We start from the raw sequence: 20792 nt of genomic DNA, 5'->3' as shown, positions 1-20792 counted from the left end.
CAGATTCCAAGATGTTTTATATGCCCCATGCTGCAGCAGGAATTAAAGCCTAAGCATTATTTGAGATGAAATTTGCAATACAAAGAAGTGTAGGTTTCTGACTTAAATTGGGGTGGGTAAGGACAACTCTGTTAAGGCTTTTCAGATGGGATGAATGGAATGTAGGTAAGTAGAGCAAAGAGTAAGGGTATTGTTGTAGTAAGGAATAGTTTAAACAGGAAAGCAGAAAACATACTCCTAGGGGTAATGAGACAAGACCAGTCATTCTGGATTCAGGGTTGTGGGTTGGGAAGTAATAGGAGATCTGTTGGGACCAGATTATTACTCCGGATTTCCAGCTGGAATCTCCTGTCCATCCCTGTGAGCTGTGTATAAGCTATTTAATCCTTCCAAACGAAGGACTGCTGTGGCTACTTTTACCAGGTCTTTAGATTCCATGTTTATCTCTCCAGGTAAGTTAGGTCCTGGATGTTAGAAGAGTATCTTCAAATCTCTTTGTATCCTCATTATCTAGCAGGAGGCTTTGTGGTTTGGTGACATTTTAGGAAGCAGGATTTTTAGGGAGACTAACAGAAATGGGTTGAAAAGGAGAAAGACTAGGCCGAGGAAGGCCAATTGGGGAAACTCTGCCTTATTTCTCAGGCATGAAGTAATATGGGCCCGGACTAGGCCAGCAGAAAGGAAAAGGAAGCAGTGGATTCAAAAGAAGAATGCCTAGGAGTTGGTGATAGCTGAGCTACGGAGGAATGGGAGGAACTGAAGGTGAACCTGAGGTTTTGAGAATAGAGATATTAATAGAAATGGAGGAGTAGTGGATAGAGTCAGTGTTGGTGAGAGGAAGATGGGTCTGACTTATAATTTACTGATTTCAAAGTGTAAGTAGCAGGCAATTATAAATAAAAGACTAGAAACCAGGGCACCGATATAGATTTGGGAGCTCTGGAGTAATAAAATCATAGCATACTGGGGCTAGCAGGGACTTTTTGTAGTTCAATCTTGAGAGGCTCCAAGAGATTTTAGCTTGTACAAACTTTAATAGCTAGATACAGTACCCAGCCCAGGATCCTGGTTTTCTGGCTTCCTACGGAAGTTATGCCATGCAATTTCCCCTAGTGGAAAATGAGGTTTAAAACAGATCAAAGGTATGGGGAGGAACCTAAAGTCCCACAGAAGAGAAAGTAGCAAAGAGGAATACCACAGCTGTTTATGCTACCCTTGCTGTCCTTCAGGTCAAAGCTTACCTTCACTTGGGGCTCCCTGGAAGACACCTGATCCAGTGCTATCCTAAAATCTAGAGAGCTTTTCTAGCTCCAATATTGGCCGGTACCTTGTTTTGGAAGTCCCCGGGGAGATTGGAGACCTTGGTTTGCAGGGATCCCAATGATGAGGGTTTCTAGATAAAACCACGGCTCTTCTATTCAATATTTATTAAGGCTCTACTGAAACGTCAAGGCACTATTTCTTCAAACCACCACTTGTATTTCCGATGAAGTATTTGAAGTATGAATCCTAAGGGAGTTTTATTTTTCTTTCTCTGACTTAGATTGTGGGACTCACTGAGAAGACTGTTTTAGTTGCCCTGGATACTGTTTCCTGTTTGGAGCAGGGCAACAACTGTAGGACTGTGGCCTCCACAGCGATGAACTCCCAGTCATCCCGCTCTCATGCCATCTTTACAATCTCCATAGAACAAAGAAAGAAAAATGACAAGTAAGTTACAATCTAAAGAGTCAAGATTTTTTTTAAAGTTTATTTTTAGAGAGGGGAAGGGAAGGAGAAAGACAGGGAGAGAAACATCAATGCATGGTTGCCTCTTATGCGCCCCCTACTGGGGACCTGGCCTGCACCCTAGGCATGTGCCCTGACTGGGAATCGAACCGGCAGCCCTTTGCTTCTCAGCCCGTGCCCAATCCACTGAGCCACCCCAGCCAGGGCAAGAGTCAAGATTTTCAATGTGAGTTCTAATCAAGTTGACCAGTGGGTCGCTTCTTCAATTGGTTTGACAAAGCATCTGACATCAATACTCTGAGCACTAGTAATGAGTGGGGCTATTTTGACCTACTTGAAAGAAAAGAAGAGCTGGCGGGTCAGCTTTGAGACTTGGCTGTCCTCAAGCTTGTGTACTCTTCTCACTTGTGGCGTCCTGTCATTATCACAGGAATAGCAGCTTTCGCTCCAAATTGCATCTTGTAGACCTTGCTGGATCAGAAAGGCAGAAGAAAACCAAGGCGGAAGGGGATCGTCTCAAAGAGGGTAAGGATGGTTAAGGCCACAGTTGGAGATAAAACCTTCTAGCACTCTTCTTCTTGGTATTACTGGTGTCTTCGCTGGGATATTTCAGGTCCCAGTCTAACAGTGCCTACAATTCAAGCTGGACGCTGATTTCAGAAATAGTGAAAAGCTGTTTCTTTCCCTTGCGCTCATTTCCTAATTTAGGTGTGAGATTTGGATCTGGCCCTGGGTTTGATTTCATCTCGTCCAGGCAAGTTTTTGTTTTCTTTTCTTTTCTCTTCTTTTACCGCCCCCCTCCCCAACTACTTATGATTAAAATCAATATCCTCAAGTATTCACGGTCCTTCCGAGATGTCACATAAACCTCATCAGCATGGTTTCCATATCTTCATTTAAGTTGTTGGCTAGAAATGGTGAAGCTCCTAAGGCTAAAAGAACCCATGGTGTGTGCTGTTACAAACCTTTGTCTAGCATGAAAGTGACCTGGTAAACTGCATGCTGTGGGAATGGTCTTTTAAGCAATTATTAATCTAACAAAAATTAACAACCAGCTCCTGTTTCTCAATTTTAAAGATTTTATTTCTTTATTTTTAGAGAGGCGGGAAGGGAGGGATAAAGAGAGGGGGAGAAAGATCGGATGTGTGAAACGTACATCTACCAGTGGCCTCTTACAAGTGCCCAACAGGGAACCTGGACAGCAACCCAGGCATGTACCCTGACTGGGAATCTAACTAGTGATCTTTTGGTTCACAGGCCAGCACTCAATCCATTGAGCCACACAAACCAGGGCTGTTTTCTCAATTTTATACTTAAGGATCTCATGAAAGATTTCATCAAATGCCTTGCTGAAGTCCAGATATACTGTATCTACCATATTTCTCATTGGCCACCAGCTTAGTAACAGTACAAAAAGGAAATAAGGATTAACCTAAAGCAACTTTCTCTTAGTGAATTCAGCTGGCTTCTAGTGCTTATTCTTCCATTTCTAGGTTCTTGCAAGCCATGCCTGTAATAATATAGAAGACATATCAAACTTACTGATCTGTAATTTATAGAATTAACTTCTAGCTCTTTTTTTTTTTTTTTTGAATTTTGACATTACATCTGCCCAGTCTTCTGGAACATCTTTTTCTCTGAGATTTCTCAAAGATCACTGACATAGCTTCAGCACTCACATTTGAAATTACTGTTAGTTGCAATTTACTTGGCTAGAATTCATCTGGCCCAAGATATTTGACCTCTTATGAAAGTGGCTGAGGTCTCACTACCTCCTTACCTTGGGCTTCACGTCCCTCGGGAACTGAGAAGGCAGAAGCAACAAGTGTAATTGAGGGATTTTACTTTGTCATTTACCAGCATTATACTGCTGGCACCGGGCACAGCCTGTTTTCTTTCTCATTCAGCTTTTGTTCCGAATGTAGTTAAGAGTGACCTTTCTGTTCTGTGTTAACCTTATTTAAAGGTTCTTGTGCCTCTTTTATCTTTTCTTAGGTGTACGGTTCTGAGTTATCTTTCAACGGCTCTTTGAGATGGAATTTGCAACCATAAGATTTACCCATTTACACTGTCCATATCAGTGGGTTTTAGCATATTCATGGAGTTGTGCATTCACCACCACAATCTCATGTTAGAGCACTTTCATCCTTTTCCCAAAGAAGCTTAATATCCACCAGCAGTCACTCCCCTTTCCCACCCCTTCTCTAACCCTAGGCCACCACTAACCCATATTTCATATTAATATAGTCATGCAATAAGTGGTCTTTTGTGACTGGCTTCTTTCACTTATGGTTTTTGTTTGTTTGTTTTAAGGAGTCATCGTGTGATAAATTTCTTTTTATATACATATTTTATTGATTATGCTATTACAGTTGTGCCATTTTTTTCTCCCCTTTATTCCCCTCTACCTTGCATCCCCCTCCTACCATCATGCCCTCTCCTCCTTAGTTCACATCCATGGGTCGTACATATAAGTTCTCTGGCTTCTTCATTTCCCATACTGTTCTCAACCTCCCCCCGTCTATGTTGTACCTACCAATTATGCTTCTTATTCCTTATACCTTTTCCCCCATTCTCCCTACTCCCCCTCCCTGCTGATAACCCTCCATGTGATCTCTATTTCTGTGATTCTGTTCCTGTTCTAGTTGTTTGATTAGTTTGTTTTTGTTTTTTTGGATTCGGTTGTTGATAGTTGTGAATCTGTTGTAATTTTACTGTTCATATATTTGATCTTCGTTTTTGGTTTGCAGGCCATCACTCAGTCCACTGAGCCACACCAGCCAGGGCAATCTTCTTCTTTTTCTTAGATAAGGCCCTTTAACATCTCATATTATAAAAGGATGATGAACTCCTTCAACTTGACCTTATCTGAGAAGCACTTTATCTGTCCTTCCATTCTAAATGATAGCTTTGCTGGATAGAGCAATCTTGGATGTAGGTCCTTGCTTTTCATGACCTGGAATACTTCTTTCCAGCCCCTTCTTGCTTTTGAGAAGTCAACTGATAGTCTTACAGGAACTCCTTTGTACATAACTGCCTCCTTTTCTCTTGCTGCTATTAAGATTCTCTCCTCATCTTTCATCTTGGCTAATGTAATTATGATGTGCCTTTGTGTGTGTTTCCTTGGGTCCAGCTTCTTTGGGACTCTGAGCTTCGTGAACGTCCTGGAAGTCTATTTCCTTTGCCAGATTGGGGAAGTTCTCCTTCATTATTTGTTCAGATAACTTTTCCACTTGTTGCTCTTCCTCTTCTCCTTCTGGCACCAGTATGATGCAGATGTTGGAATGTTTAAAGTTGTCCTGAAGGTTCCTAAGCCTCTCCTCATTTTTTTGAATTCTTGTTTCTTCATTCTGTTCTGGTTGACTGTTTATTTCTTCCTTCTGCTCCAAACCATTGATTTCAGTCCCAGTTTCCTTCCCGTCACTGTTGGTTCCCTGTACATTTTCCTTTATTTCACTTTTTATAGTCTTCACTTTTTCCTCTCTTTTGCGTCCATACTCATCCAATTCTGTGAGCATCCCAATTACCAGTGTTTTGATAGGTTGGCTATCTCTTCATCACTTAGTTGTATTTTTTCTGGAGCTTTGAGCTATTCTTTCATTTGGGCCTTATTTCTTTGTCTCAGTGCACCTGTTACATAGTAAGGGGCGGAGCCTTAGGTATTCACCAGGGCAGGGCAACCCACATTGCTGTCTTGTGGCACTATATGTGGGGGAGGGGTCCCAGAGGGAACAATGCCACTTGCTCAGCTGTTGGCCAGCTTTTACGCACTTTCCCTGCTACCCACAAGCCAATTGGGCCCTTCTGGTGCTGATTCCCAGGTGGGTGGTTTTGTGTACGTTCCAGGAGCCTGTGGGTCTCTCCAACAAACTCTCCTGTGAGGCTGGGAGTTTCTCCCTCTGCCTCAACACCCACAGACTTTTTTCATCCAGAGGTTTTGAGACTTTATTTCCCCTCACTGGAACCCTGGGATTGTGCAGTCTGTCTTGCTCCCTAGTTGTTCCTCCTGGTTTATCTGCACACGAAAGTGGGACTACCCAGTCTGCCAGCCACCACCTTGCCACGAGTCCTCTGCGCCCTGGCTAGGAGAGAAACATCAGTGTGTGGTTGCCTCTCTCATGCCCCAAAGTGGGGACCTGGCCCCCAACCCAGCCATGTGCCCTGATGGGGAATTGAACCAGTGACATCATGGTTCACAGGCTGGTACTCAATCCACTGAGCCAAACAAGCCAGGACACTTTGCCCATTTTTTAATTGGGTTATTTGTTTTGTTGGAATTGAGTTGTATAAGTTCTTTGTATATTTTGGAAATTATCCTCTTATCAGATGTATCATTGGGAAATATGCTCTTCCATTCTGTGGATTCCCTTTTCTTTTTTTAAGATTTTATTTGTTTGTTTGTTTGTTTTCCACAGAGGGGAAGTAAGGGAGAAAGAGAGGGAGAGAAACAATGATGTGAGAGAGAAGCAGCAATCAGTTGTCTTTCGAATGCCCCTGACTGGGGGGACCTGGCCCACAACCCAGACATGTACCCAGATCAAGAATTGAACCAGTGACATTTCATTTTGCTGGAAGATGCTCAGTCACCTGAGCTATACCAGTCAGGGTCCTTTTTCATTTTGTTGATGGTTTCCTTTGCTGTGCAAACACTTTTTAGTTTGATGTATTATTTTGAAGCAAATCTGGCCTAGATGTATTGCTTATTTCAGTTTGTATCTGAAAAAAAGAATTCTTTTGTAAAAATATGGTGTTTATTTATTTTTACTGAGAGGGGAAGGGCAGGAAAAAGAGAAGGAGAGAAACATCAATGTGTGGTTCTCTCTAATGTGCCCCCTACTGGGCACCTGGCCCTCAACCCAGGCATGTGCCCTGACTGGGGATCGAACTGGTGAGCCCTTGATTCACAGGCCAGCACTCAATCCACTGAGGTACACCAGCCAGGGCTGTTTTTCAATTTTATACTTAAGGATCTCATGAAAGATTTCATCAAATGCCTTGCTGAAGTCCAGATATACTGTATCTACCATATTTCTCATTGGCCACCAGCTTAGTAACAGTACAAAAAGGAAATAAGGATTAGCCTAAAGCAACTTTCTCTTAGTGAATTCAGCTGGCTTCTAGTGCTTATTCTTCCATTTCTAGGTTCTTGCAAGCCATGCCTGTAATAATATAGAAGACATATCAAACTTACTGATCTGTAATTTATAGAATTAACTTCTAGCTCTTTTTTTTTTTTTTGAATTTTGACATTACATCTGCCCAGTCTTCTGGAACATCTTTTTCTCTGAGATTTCTCAAAGATCACTGACATAGCTTCAGCACTCACATTTGAAATTACTGTTAGTTGCAATTTACTTGGCTAGAATTCATCTGGCCCAAGTATATTTGACCTCTTATGAAAGTGGCCGAGGTCTCACTACCTCCTTACCTTGGGCTTCACGTCCCTCGGGAACTGAGAAGGCAGAAGCAACAAGTGTAATTGAGGGATTTTACTTTGTCATTTACCAGCATTATACCGCTGGCACCGGGCACAGCCTGTTTTCTTTCTCATTCAGCTTTTGTTCTGAATGTAGTTAAGAGTGACCTTTCTGTTCTGTGTTAACCTTATTTAAAGGTTCTTGTGCCTCTTTTATCTTTTCTTAGGTGTACGGTTCTGAGTTATCTTTCAACGGCTCTTTGAGATGGAATTTGCAACCATAAGATTTACCCATTTACACTGTCCAGATCAGTGGGTTTTAGTACATTCATGGAGTTGTGCATTCACCACCACAATCTCATGTTAGAGCACTTTCATCCTTTTCCCAAAGAAGCTTAATATCCACCAGCAGTCACTCCCCTTTCCCAGCCCTTCTCTAACCCTAGCCCGCCACTAACCTATATTTCATATTAATATAGTCATGCAATAAGTGGTCTTTTGTGACTAGCTTGTTTCACTTACGGTTTTTTGTTTGTTTTTTAAAAAGGTTTATTGTGTGAGATTTTTTTTTTTTTTTAGCCAAGCATAGTTGACATGCAATACAGGGTGGGGCAAGAGTAGGTTTAGAGTTGTTCATATGGAAAATAATACATAATTAATAAATGGCAATGCAAGAATAAACTGTTTCACATACTCACAACTGTAAACCTCCTTTTATCTTATCCTGTATTATTTTCATTTCAAGTGTACAACATATTGATTCGACATTTCAATGCCTTACAACGTGATCACCGTGATAAATCTAGTAACCATCTGTCACCATGCAAAGTTATTGCCATTATACTGGCTGTATTCCCTGTGCTGTGTACGACATCCATGTGACTTATTTTGTAACTAGAGGTGTATACCTTTTATTCCCCTTTACATTTTTCAACACCCCCTGAACCCCTCCCCTCTGGCATCATCAGCTGGTTCTCTGTTCATGAGCCTGTTTCTGTTTGTTTTGTTTTGTTTTTTTAAGATTCCACATATAAATGACATTATATGGTAATGTATTCTCTTCGTCTGACATTTCACTTAGCACAATGCCTCTAGGTCCAACCATGTTGTCAGAAATTGCAAGATTTCATTCTTTTTATTGCTGAGGAATAATCCATTGTGTATGGATACACCACATCTTCTTGGTTCATTCTTCTATGAATGGGCACTTGCGTTGCTTCCATATATTGCTCAGTCAGTATAAGTTATGCTGCATTAAACATAGGGGTGCATACATCTTTTTGAGTTAGTCTTTTGGATTTCTTCAGTGAAATGACCAGAAGTGGAATTGCTGGGTCATATAGTAGTTCTATTTCTAATTCTTTTTATTAAAGGAGTTTTTTTAAGAGTTTTTTAATTTATTATTAGACAGAGGGGTAGGGAGGGAAAAAGAGAGGGTGAAAAACGTGTGGAAGAGAAACATGGATTGGTTGCCTCTCGCATGCCCCCTACTGGGGACCTGACCCACATGACCCACATGTGCCCTGACTGGGAATCAAACCAGCGACTTTTAACTTTGTGGGAAGATGTCCAACCCACTGAACCACACTGCTCAGGGAGAGGTTTATCCATCTTAATACTTATAGCTCTGTGCTAAGTTTTTATTTTAAACTAGAGTCTTAGGGTTTCTTAGTATAAAATCATATCAGTAAAAAGCAAATGATCTCTTTGTGAATATTTATGCCTATCATTTCTTATGTTTTTTATTAGCAAGGAGAAAGATGTTGGAGGATACACACTAGGCTTGTAAAATTGCTTTCCTTGGGGGGCGAGAGAGTCTAGTTTCTGTTTTTAGTTGGAATGGTTTTATTGTTTTAATATTTGAAATGATAATTGTTACTAGTTTGGGTAAATGACATTTAATTCTTTTAGTTCCAGAAAGTCTTTTTTATGTTGTGCTTTCATCTTCTTGAGTGATCTTTTTTAGCCTCAGTTGGCTGTTTTCCTTCAGCATCTCTATTTCATTAAAGGCTTACTTGAGGTTTTCTGCTTCTTTCTGTCTTAGGCTTCTGGGTCCCCTGAGGTGTATTGTTATTTTCCTTTCTCTTCTCATTGGGGCTCACTCAAGTGTAATGCTGAGGTCCCTTAAGTCACAGCAGCTGTGTGACTGGAAAAGGCTCAGTGGTTTGTACCCATGAGCCAGTGCTGTAGGAGAGGTCATGCTGTCACTCAGCTTCTCACACCCTTGGGAGGCATCAAGAGGAGGCTTCTCTGACTCTTGTTCCCTGGTGCTGTCCTTGTCTCTGAGTAGAGGGGACACAACCCAACTCTTCAGTTTGTTGTCAGTGTTTTCAGATCCAGGGAAACCTGCCACACTCACGTGGGCAATATCAACTGTCTCCTGGGAGTTCATAGAGTCCCGCAGGCCAAACCTTCGCCAGCAGCCAGGTTCCCATCCTTGCACTTTGGCTCTCCTATATCGAACTCCAGGTCTTTAGCCCAGAGTTCTCAGCTGTTCCAGAGAGAACTCACTCTCAGGTCTCAGACCCACTCTGTGAACTCACTCCCTCAGCAAGTACTTGGCTGAAGGACAGAGTAGACAGATCTGACTTGGGGATAAAGGGGGTCTGGGCTATCTTTAGCTCCCCATCTTCCCAAAATCCATGTACATTTTAAAAGTATACTACCAAATTCCCACGGCCTAAGATTATTCATTTTTTGTGAAGTCTTCTAACTTTTTTACTAAGTATTATTACCAATTTGATAAGTGGAAAATGCTGTCTCATTTTCTTTTCTGTAGTTATCAGTGAAGTTAAAAATACTTTAAGCCCTGGCCGGGTGGCTCAGTTGGTTGGAGCGTAATGGGTTCGATTCCCAGTTGGGATATGTGGAGGGGGAGGCGACCGATCGATTTCTCTGTCTGTCTGTCTGTCTGTCTCTGTCTGTCTCTCTCCCCCCGCCATGCCTCTCTTTCTCTCTCTCTCTCTCTCAAATCAATGAACATATCCTTGGGTGAGGAATAAAAAAATGCTTTTATATTTATAGGCTATTCATATGCCGGATTAACTTACCTATTCAAGATATTTTACTTCCTTTCCTCGACATGGGTGCTGCACGTTTCTTTTTAAGTTTATCCCTATTTTTTTGTTGAGACTTTGAATAGAAAACAGATTCAGCTAACTGCCAGATAGAGTATAAATAGATTACAGATGGATAACAGGTTATTCAGCTGAAGTATAATGCAGCATACAGAAAAATGCCCAAATCATACTTTTCAACTCTGATGAATGTTCACAATGTGACTGTACCTATGTCACCACCACCCAGATCAAAAAACAATATGACGAGCATTCCAGAAGTACCACTTGTGCCCACTTCAGTCGCAGTCTTCCCCAGAAGGGAACCTTTGCGTCTGATTCCTTTCATTCAACGTAAAGTCCCTAGAAAAGTGAAAGGATGCCTAGTTGAATTTGAATTTCAGACAAATGGCGAATCACTTTGTAGGGAACATACTTATATTAAAAATGATTCATCATTTATCTGAAATTCAAATGTAACTGCTGCCTGTTATTTTTTTCCCCTTTGTTAAATAAATCTGGTCACCCTAACTCAACATTATGCTCGTGAGACTCATCCGTATCATTCCACGTAGTTGTCATTCATCCATTTTCATCACTACACATATTCCATTGGTGACTGTGCCACAGTTTATTTTTCTTTTCTGCTGTTGGGTGGACATTTGGGTAATTTCCAGTTTGGGGCCATTATGAATAGTGCTGCTATGGATATTCTCGTACATGCATTTTGGTGAGCATATGTACACATATTCCTTCAATCCCGAATCCTCCTGTAACTGTTACGCTATCTCCTTCCGTTTAGAGTCAAGCTCCTCAAAAAAGTTCACACTGCTTAGCAACACATGATTCATTTATAGTTACAGGGGTTTTTTTTTGTTTTTTTTTTGTGTGTGTGTGTGTGAAATAGAGCACACATGGCGAAAACTGCATAAATCATGTATATAGTTTAATAAGTAATTATAAAGTGAACACCCATATAACTATCACTTAGGTTGAGAAAGAACATTTCTAGCACCTGTGTCTGCAGACCTCCCTCAGGTCACGACCCCCTTCCTTCCCTCTTGAGGTAACCACTCCTGACGTATGTGATAGTAATTCCCTTGCTTTCCTGGACAGTAGTGCCATCTGTGTATACATCTCTAAATAACATAATTTAATTCTGTCTGTTTTTAAACTTTATATCAATGGAATCATACTGATGTGATCTTTTGCGTTTTACATCTTTTTTTCAACGTTGTGTATGAGAGTCATCTGTGTTGCATATAGCTACAGTTCCTTTATTTCCATTTTGCTACAGTATTCCTTGTATGATTAGACCAATATTTATTCTTTCTACTGCTGATGGATATTTCAGTTGTTTCCAGTTTGAGGCTATTGTCAACAGTGCCCTGATAAACATTCTTTTTTAAAGAAGATTTTATTTCTTTCTATTTAGAGAGGGGAAGGGAAGGAGAAAGAGAGGGAGAGAAACATCAGTGTATGGTTGCCTTTCGAGCGCCCCCTCCTGGGGATCCGGCCCACAGCCCAGGCATGTGCCCTGACTGGGACTCGAACCCGGGACCCTTTGGTTCACAGGCTGGCACTCAGTCCACTGAGCCACACCAGCCAGGCCACTATGAGCATTCTTGCTTGTGTAGCTTGATATTTAGGTGCATGAATTTTCTAGGGTATACACCTTGAAGTAGAATTACTGGGTCCCAGAGCACATTCACACCCAACTGTCCAATATGCAAGAGTCTTCGCTCCACATTTCCCAGCAACGATTTGCCAGAATTTAAAATTTTTCTAATGGGTGTGGTAAACTTCATTGTCATTTTAATTTTCGTTGCCTCAATGACTAAAGGGGTCGATCACCTTTTCATATGTTTATTGGCCATGCATATTTCTTTTCTGGGAAATGCCTGTTCTAGTCTTGCCCATTTTTCTATTGTCTTCTTCATACTGATTTCAAAAATAGTTCTTTACATGTGGACTATAGAGTCTAGTCACTGGGCAGTTATATTCATTGTAAACCTCCCCACCCCCACAGGTTTTGTAAATATCTTGTCCCTCATCTCTGGCTTGTCTTTTTACTCTCTTTTCATTTCTGATTGTTTTATTTTGTGCCTTGTTTAAGAAATCCCTTAGTACCCTGAGGTCTGGAAGATATTCTTCTATATTATCCAATAAAAGCTGCACAATTTGGCTTTCACACTTATGTCTTTAATCCACCTAGAACTCTTTTCTGTACATGGTATGATGTAGGGGTCCAATAGTGTTTTTTGTCTAAATGCCCCTTTGTGCTAGCACTATTTGTTGAAAAGTCCCCGTTTCCGCCACTGATGAGCAGTGCCATTTCTGTCATATATTAAGTGCCCAAGTCTGCCTTGGTCTGTTTCTGGGCACTCATTCTGTTAAGTGCAATTCAGTCTTCCAAATGGAAGTACATAGTGTGCCTCCCCACTTATTTAAGACTTTTTGAATACTTTTCAACCATTTTCTCTGTGGAAGTCTTATCCATCTTTTGTTCTATTCTTTAGTAATTTGTATGTGGACAGTATTGGAAGTGATGTTTTAAAATCTTTTCACTCAAGTATAATATACAAACGGAAAAGTACATATGTCATAAGTGAATATAGCTCACTGGATTTTCATAAAATGAACAAACCCATGTGAATAGCGTGAATAGAATCTTTTACAATTTTGTATTCTAACTTTGGTTATGGTGTACGGAAATACAGTTTATTTTTAAGTATTGACTTTGTATCTAGGCGCCAGTTTGGTTCACTCTCCGGGTAGTCCATCTTTACCCACCTTGCCAAAACCACTATGTCAGATATCACCAGTGATACCTTAATCACCAAAGCAGTTGGGTCTTTTCTGTGCTCATCTTCTCTAACCTCTCCGTGGCATTGATACTTGAACATACCCTTCTTGAACCTCTTCTCCTGATTTGTAAATCCCCACTCTCCTAGTTCTTTTCTTAACCCAAACTATTCCTTTTTTAGTCTCTTGCTTTTTCTTCTTCCTGTTCCATTTTACTAATTATTGCTCCCAGCATGAGCTCCTTGATTAGGAACAAGTACCCACTACCTGCTGTTAGTTCTTCCTTAGCAACATCATAGAGACACACACACTTTCAGTCTCTTCCTGATGTCTCTCCAGAGTCCATGCCCTCACCCCATACACCTGGTCAACAGCCCCCAGACACTGGCTTCTTGGAAGCATTCTGTCCCAACTACCATAGCTACGCTAATCTCCTTAAAATACCACTTTGTATGTGGTCCCTCCCCTGGCTGGAAGCTAAGTGACATATCGCCGCATACAGGATGAAGTCTAAAAACCATAGCCAGGTCTTCCAGAGCCTTCGTCCCCGGCCTGTCTCCTCCGCTGCCTTTCACAGCTTCCCTGCCCACACTCTCCACTGCAGCTACATGGCCTGCACCACAGGCCCTGCTGATTCTGGCTTCTGTGTACTTTCCTTATAGCCGTCTCCTCTTCTCTCCCAGAATGCAGCCCCTCCCCTACTCCCCCACCAACCACTTAACAGGGGGTATCCAACCTTTTGGCGTCTCTGGGCCACACTGGAAGAAGAAGAGCTGTCTTGGACCACACATGAACTATACAAACACTGATGAGCAAAACAACAAAAAAAAGATTTTAAGTAAATTCACGATTTTGTGTTAAGCTGTGTTTATAGCCATCCTGGGCCACATGCAGCCCATGGGCCAAGGGTTGGACACCTTGATACAACATAGCCATCTTGCAAGGTCCAACTTAAGTCTTGGGGTTTTTGAAGTTGCCTTTTGTAATCATATCACCATCTAATGTACTTCTACTCCTCTGAAATTCTGTAGTGTCGGGGGGCTACCTTGTCATTTTTCTGTCCCCTCTATATTTCCAGTTTCATCTGCCACCATTGCCCCACAGACTGCAGGGGTCCAGCCACGGCAGTGCACTCACCATTCTCCAAACAGTACTGTTGTTACAGATCTCTATGCCATGCTACTCATATGTTCTCTGTTCATTTTTGGTTTTTGTCTCCCCATGGCCTTGTAAATCTGGTTCCATCCAAGCACCTCTATTCCTCCTGCACTTTTACCCTCTCCCTCTCTACTGACTTTTCCCCTCTACTGATGTGTTTCTCCCATTTTCAAACAAAATCCTTCATCCTCCTTATACAGTAGCTCCCTTCCCTTTTCCTTCCACTCTGCTTTTCTCTCTTCCTACTGTTCAAGCCCATCACCTTGCCACTCTGCACCATCCTAAGTAGTCCCACCCACTTAGATGCTTAGAGCTTCTACCTGTATGCCTCTGATCCCAGACCTCTGCCTCCAGCGCATGTCTCTTATCTACATTTCAGCCTATAAATGGAGTTGCTTGGGGAGCATCTCATAAATGACCCACAGGCACCTCCCATTCCACAGACCTCACACTGAAGTCCTCGTCCCTTCCTGCCTCTGTTAAACCAGCCCCTCCATCCACTGCAGTAAGTGATTCCAACAGCCCCCCAGCCACCCACACCAAAAACCAGGGCATCATTCCATATTCTTCCTTCACTCTGGCTCCTTCTCCCAGTCCCATCCGTCACCAAGTCCTGTGAGTCTTACTCACATCTCAAGTCCCTTTCTTTTCACTAACCCTGTTGCCACTACTTTAGTTCATGCCTTCGTTATTTCTTAGCTTACAGCTAACTTTCTGATTGGTTTCCCTTTCAAGTCAGGCACTCAAATCACCTACCAACCAGCAGCCAAGATGTGCTTTATAAACTGGATATACCTGCTTACAGCTCTTTCCAGACCTCCTCACTTTGTACCATGCTGCTTAACGTGGCCTTTGTATTCAAGCTCTACCTGCCTGGCTAGCTTCACCTCACCCCACCCCTTCTTTGCCATCTGCTGTGCTAAGCCATATTAAGCATGCCCAGTTCTCTCTTGTATGTGCATCTTTGTGTGTTCTGCTCCCTCTGCTGGAAATGCCTTCCATCTGTTTTCTTTTTTTTTTTAAGATTTTATTTATTTATTTTTAGAGAGGGAAGGGAGGGAGAAAGAGAGAGAGAGAGAGAGAGAGAAACATCAATGTGTGGTTGCTGTGGGTCATGGCCTGCAACCCAGGCATGTACCCTGGCTGGGAATCGAAACTGCGACACTTTGGTTCACAGCCCGTGCTCAATCCACTGAGCTATGCCAGCCAGGGCTGCCTTCCATCTGTTTTCACATGGCTAATTCTATTTCTTTTCAAGATTTTATTTATTTATTTTTAGAGAGAAAGGGAGGGAGGGAGAAAGAGAGGGAGAGAAGCACCCATGTGTGGTTGCCTCTCGCAAGCCCCCTACTGGGGAGCCTGGACCACAACCCAGGCACATGCCCTGACTGGGAATTGAACTGGCGACCCTTTGGCTTACAGGATGACACCCAACCCACTGAGCCATACCAGTCAGGGCATGACTAATTCTATTTTGCCCTTATACTCAGCTCTGATTTCATCCCCCTGAAGAAACTGCCTTTGACCACCCACTTCTTCCACCCACGCCATCTAGCATTTACCTCTTTTCTACACTAATACTACCCCAATTCTGTATTACAGTCACTTCCTTACCAGGCAGACTCCCCGGTAGATAGTAAGCCAATCAAAGATGGGAACTGTGTCTTACTCATCTTTTTAATTGATTTGAGAGATAGATTTGTTGTTCTACTTATTCATACATTCATTGGTTGATTCTTATATGTATGTGCCTTGACCAGGATTGAACCCACAACCTTGGTATATAGGGATGATGCTGTAATGAACTGAGCTACCCATTCAGGTGTCTTATTTATCTTTGAATCTCTAGGGCCTGACATAGTGTATGACATGTTGTAGGTTCTCATTAAATGCCTGAATTCTTTCTCCCTTTTGGTCTGACTGACAGTTCCTACTGAGATTTCAATTCAAAATTCAGATATCACCCACCAATGAAACCTTTACTTTGGATCAAAGGTCTTTCCATCAATTGGTACTCCATAGTGTTTTTTTCCGTAACATTTTATTGGAGCAATCGTTGCATTTTAATTTTCATTTGTCTCAAGGTATCATTTGATTTAGTAGCATGTAATGTAGCTTCTCTCCTCAGGGGGAATCTCTGCAGCTGAGATATCCCTCCTGACTCTCACCTGTCACATGTGGGTGTGGGCCCAGCCTGTTTCACACCTCCATCCCCCTACCGGTCTCGGTGTGCCTTCTTTTTTTTTATCCTTAGTTATAGGACTTCAGCTCAGCTAGTCTTCAGATGGTTCTCTAGCTTGATTGTTCTATCATGTAGTTGGAATTTTGCTGTGGTCATGGGAGGAGGCAAGCACAACGTTACCTCCTCCACCATCTTGACTGGATCCAGAGGAATTCTTCTTTAAACAAAACTGTTTTGTTTTGTTTTGTTTTTAAAGATATTTATTCCGAACCAAAGTGTCACAGGTTCAAATCTCAGTCAGGGTACATGCCTGGGTTGCAGGCCATGACCCCCAGCAACCACACATTGATGTTTCTCTCTTTCTCTCTATCTCCCTCCCTTCCCTCTCTAAAAATAAATAAATAAAATCTTAGAAGAAAAAAAATGCCTGAAATGCATTTTTAAAAAGATTTTATTTATTCATTTTTATTTTTAGAGAGAGGGAACAGGAGGGAGAAGGAGAAGGAGAGAAACATGTATGTGTGGGAGATACATTGATCAGTTGCCAGTAGCCTCTCGCATGCCCCTGACTGGGGACCTAGCCCAAAACCTAGGCATGTACCCTGACTGGGAATTGAACTGGCAACTTTTTGGTCTGCAGGCCGGCACTCAGTCCACTGAGCCATACCAGCCAGGGCTAAACAAAACTGTTTAAGGCATTTCTAACAGGTGAAATAAATTTTTAAAAGGATTTAAATTCCTATAAGTTTGTAAGTTCAAACTTATGATGTATGTATAAGTCAACCCTCAAACAATAATAGTATTTTATAGCTGTTTTATTTTCCATTTCTTTCTTTGTATTAACTTGAATATCATAAAAAAATTTATGATAAAGAATGCAATGCATCCAACAAATGGCTTGTATCTAGAATGTATGAACTACTCTCAAAATTCAATACTACAAAACAGTCCACCTAGAAAATGGGTGAAAGACACAGATATTTCAGCGAATAGAATATACAGATGGCAATAAGCACATGAAAAGATGCTCAATATCCTTCATTATTAAGGAAATGCGAATGAAAAACCACAGCAAGCTATAATCACTGCCCACCTCTCAGAATAGCTAAAGGAAATAATCGTGACAGTACCAAATGCTGGCAATTGGAGAAACTGTAGAGAAATGTACAGAAATTGGATTTCTCATACATTGCTGTTGGGAATGTAGAAAGGTACAGGCCCTCTGGAAAATAATGTAATACTTTTTTGTAAAACTAAACATGCTCACCGCATGATGCAGCAATAGCACTCTTGGGTGTTTATCCCACAGAACGTGTGTGTTCACAGAAAATCCTGTGCTGGAATGTTTATAGCTGCTCTGTGTGTAGTAAGCAAAAACTAGAAACAACTCAGATGTCCGCCAGCAAGTGAATGGTTAAACAAACTGTGAGACATTCATGCCAAGTAATAGTAGTCAGCAGTAAAAGTAATGAACTATTCATACAGGCAATTACCTGGATGGATTAGTATCATGCTGAGTGGGATAAAAAGGCCAGTATTGAAAGGTTACATATTGTATGATGCCATTTATACATTGTTGAAATAACAACATTATAGGGAAGAACAGATTAATAGTTGTCAGGGATTAGGGATGGAGGGGTGAAGGAGGTAGCTGTTGCCCATAAACGGTAGCACAAGACAGCCCTGCAGTAATAGTACAGTTCTGTATCTTGATTTTGGTGATAGTCACATGAAATTATACATGTGGTGAAATTGCACAGAAGTAAATGCATACACACACAGTGCACATGTAAAAACCAGTAAAATTGGAATGAGGTCTGAGGATTGTGCCAATGTTAATTTCCCAGTTTGGATATTGTACTGTAATTATGCAAGATGTCACCACTGGGGCAGGCTGGGTGAATGGTGCACGAGACCTTCCTGTACATTTCTTTGCCACTTCCTGTGAATCTATTATTATTTTTAAATTAAGTTTTCTTTTAAATGCAATATAATGAAAAGTAATGTTTTCTCTTTGCCTAAATTCTTAGTCCACATCTCTAAATATTCTTTCTTGGTATACAAAGAGAGCATACTGTGTGCTCTGTTCTACTCTATCCTTTATTTTTTCCACTAAATGATATTTGCTGAAGGTTATACCACATTAGCATATATATATATATATATATATATATATCTGTATTATGTTGTTTTTCATGTCTATATATTGTATAGATATGCCATCGTATTTTGTTATACCATTCCCATATGATGACTATTTGGTTTCAGACTTTTGCTAATACAAACTAGCTTCCAGTGAACATTCTTAATTTTTAGTCTCTGACATGACGGGGTTCTGGATGACAGTTACAATGTTAAGGTTTTGCATCTATTTTTTTAAAGATTTTTTTATTTATTTTTAGACAGAGGGGAAGGGAGGGAGAAAGAGGGAGAGAAACATCAGTGTGTGGTTGCCTCTCACACGCTCCCTATGGGGGACCTGCCCGGTAACCCAGGCATGTGCCCTGACTGGGAATCAAACCAGAGACCCTTTGGTTTGCAGGCTGGCACTCAATGCACTGAGCCACACCAGCCAGGGCTGCATCTAATTTTTTAATAATTTGTTCTGGTGACTCATTATCAAGCAAACCCTGAATCATGTTGGTACGTAACTGCAAATTATCAAAAATTTTTTAACAGCCTACTTTACAATCTCAGGATTCTGTTCAATTATTAAACTGATCTAGGAGCTTCAATGAGGAATGATAGGATATTTAAATCCAAAGTTGGATCAATAATAATAATATCTTTTCTAATTTATCACTCCCAGAGCTTACAAGAAGCACTGAAACTGTTATTTTTTTTTTAGTGTCATTGGTTAAGTGCTTCATATGCACTATCTCATTTAATCTTTTCCATCTTTAGTGAGATATTACTGACATAAATATATAAGTTTAAGGCATACAACATGATGATTTGATATGTGTATATATACATATATATATTGCTAAATAATTAGCATAAGATGTCTTTCTATCTCCTTCCCCTCACATAATTATCGTATTTTTTACATGTGTGGTAACAACATTTAAGATTTACTTTTTAAAAAAGATTTTATTTATTTTTACAGAGAGGGGAAAGGCGGGAGAAAGAGGGAGAGAAACATTGATGTGCAAGAGATACATCAGTCACTTGCCTCTCTCACGCCCCCTACTGGGGACCTGGCCTGCCACCCAGGCATGTGTGCTGACCAGGAATCACACTGGCAACCTTTCAGTTCATAGGTCAGCACTCAGTTCACTGAGCCACACCAGCCAGGGCAAGATTTACTCTCTTAACAACTATCAAGTATATAATATGATACTGTTAATTACAGTCATCATGCTACCCATAAAATCCCCAGCTTATATTAATAGTTGGATGTTTATACCTTTTGATCAACATTTCCCATTTCTCCCACCCCTGAACCTCGGGTGGCCACTATTCTCCTCTCTTTCTATGAATTTAGCTGTTTTAGATTTCACGTATAAGTGAGAACATACAGCATTTGTCTTTCTTCCTTGACTTATTTCACTTATCATGATGCCCTCAAGTGCACCATGTCACAAAATGTAGGGCTTTCTTCTTTTTATGGCTGAATATTATTTCATTAGATAGATAGATAGGTAGGTAGATAGATATAGATATCTGTAGCTATACACATACACACAGACACACATACATATTGGTTATCCATTCACCCATCACTGGACACTTAGATTGTGAAGCTATCTTTAATACCATTATCATCTCACCCTGGCTGGTGTAGCTCAATGGATTGAGCACCGGCCTGTGAACCAAAGGGTCATCAGTTTGATTCCCAGTCAGGGCACATGTCTGGGTTGCTGGCCAAGTCCCCAGTAGGGGGCATGCGAGAGGCAATCACACATTGGTGCTTCTCTCCCTCTCTCCCTCCTTTGCCCTCTCTAGAAAATAAACAAATAAAATCTTCAAAAAATACCATATCATCCTAACATGTTGAGTTCCATATTCATTGATAGTTCACAACTGACTATGATGCAGTGGTGAGCACATGGTTTGAGCAACTGCCTTGGTCTGGGGTTTTACTACAAGCTCATATGCTATAATTACTTGCACAATTTTCCATGATTATCTCTCCATGAGTGCACAGCCACAACCTCAAATTATACATTTGCAAAATACTCAAGCATGTGCACAAATAATAGAGGTATTTTTAAAGACTGCAGAAAATTATTAAACCTTGCTGCACAAAGATTCTGTGTTGATTGACCCTGGTGTGTTAATATTTGGTGTGTAGCGCATTGCAGTGAGCCATTTAAATGAGGTTTTTAAATAGCAGTGGTGGTTGTACAGCAATATGAATGTGTTTAATGCCACTGAACTTTATACTGAAAAAATGGTTAAAATGGTAAAATTTATGTAACCAAAATGAAAAATTACTTTTAAA

General features: G+C 41.0%; 1 protein-coding gene across 1 annotated transcript in view; it reads left to right on the top strand.

The window, feature by feature from the left end:
* KIF4A (kinesin family member 4A) overlaps window positions 1–20792 on the top strand; it is a 108857-nt gene that overhangs the window by 9480 nt on the left and 78585 nt on the right. Inside the window, exons 5-6 of the mRNA XM_028522542.2 lie at window positions 1544–1710; window positions 2159–2253. Of these exons, the coding sequence (XP_028378343.1) occupies window positions 1544–1710; window positions 2159–2253 (262 nt within the window). The remainder of the gene's footprint in view (window positions 1–1543; window positions 1711–2158; window positions 2254–20792) is intronic.

Source organism: Phyllostomus discolor, chromosome X, assembly GCF_004126475.2.
Source record: "Phyllostomus discolor isolate MPI-MPIP mPhyDis1 chromosome X, mPhyDis1.pri.v3, whole genome shotgun sequence".
In the NCBI taxonomy this organism is placed as follows: domain Eukaryota; kingdom Metazoa; phylum Chordata; class Mammalia; order Chiroptera; family Phyllostomidae; genus Phyllostomus; species Phyllostomus discolor.
This window is presented reverse-complemented; position numbering and strand designations above follow the sequence as displayed.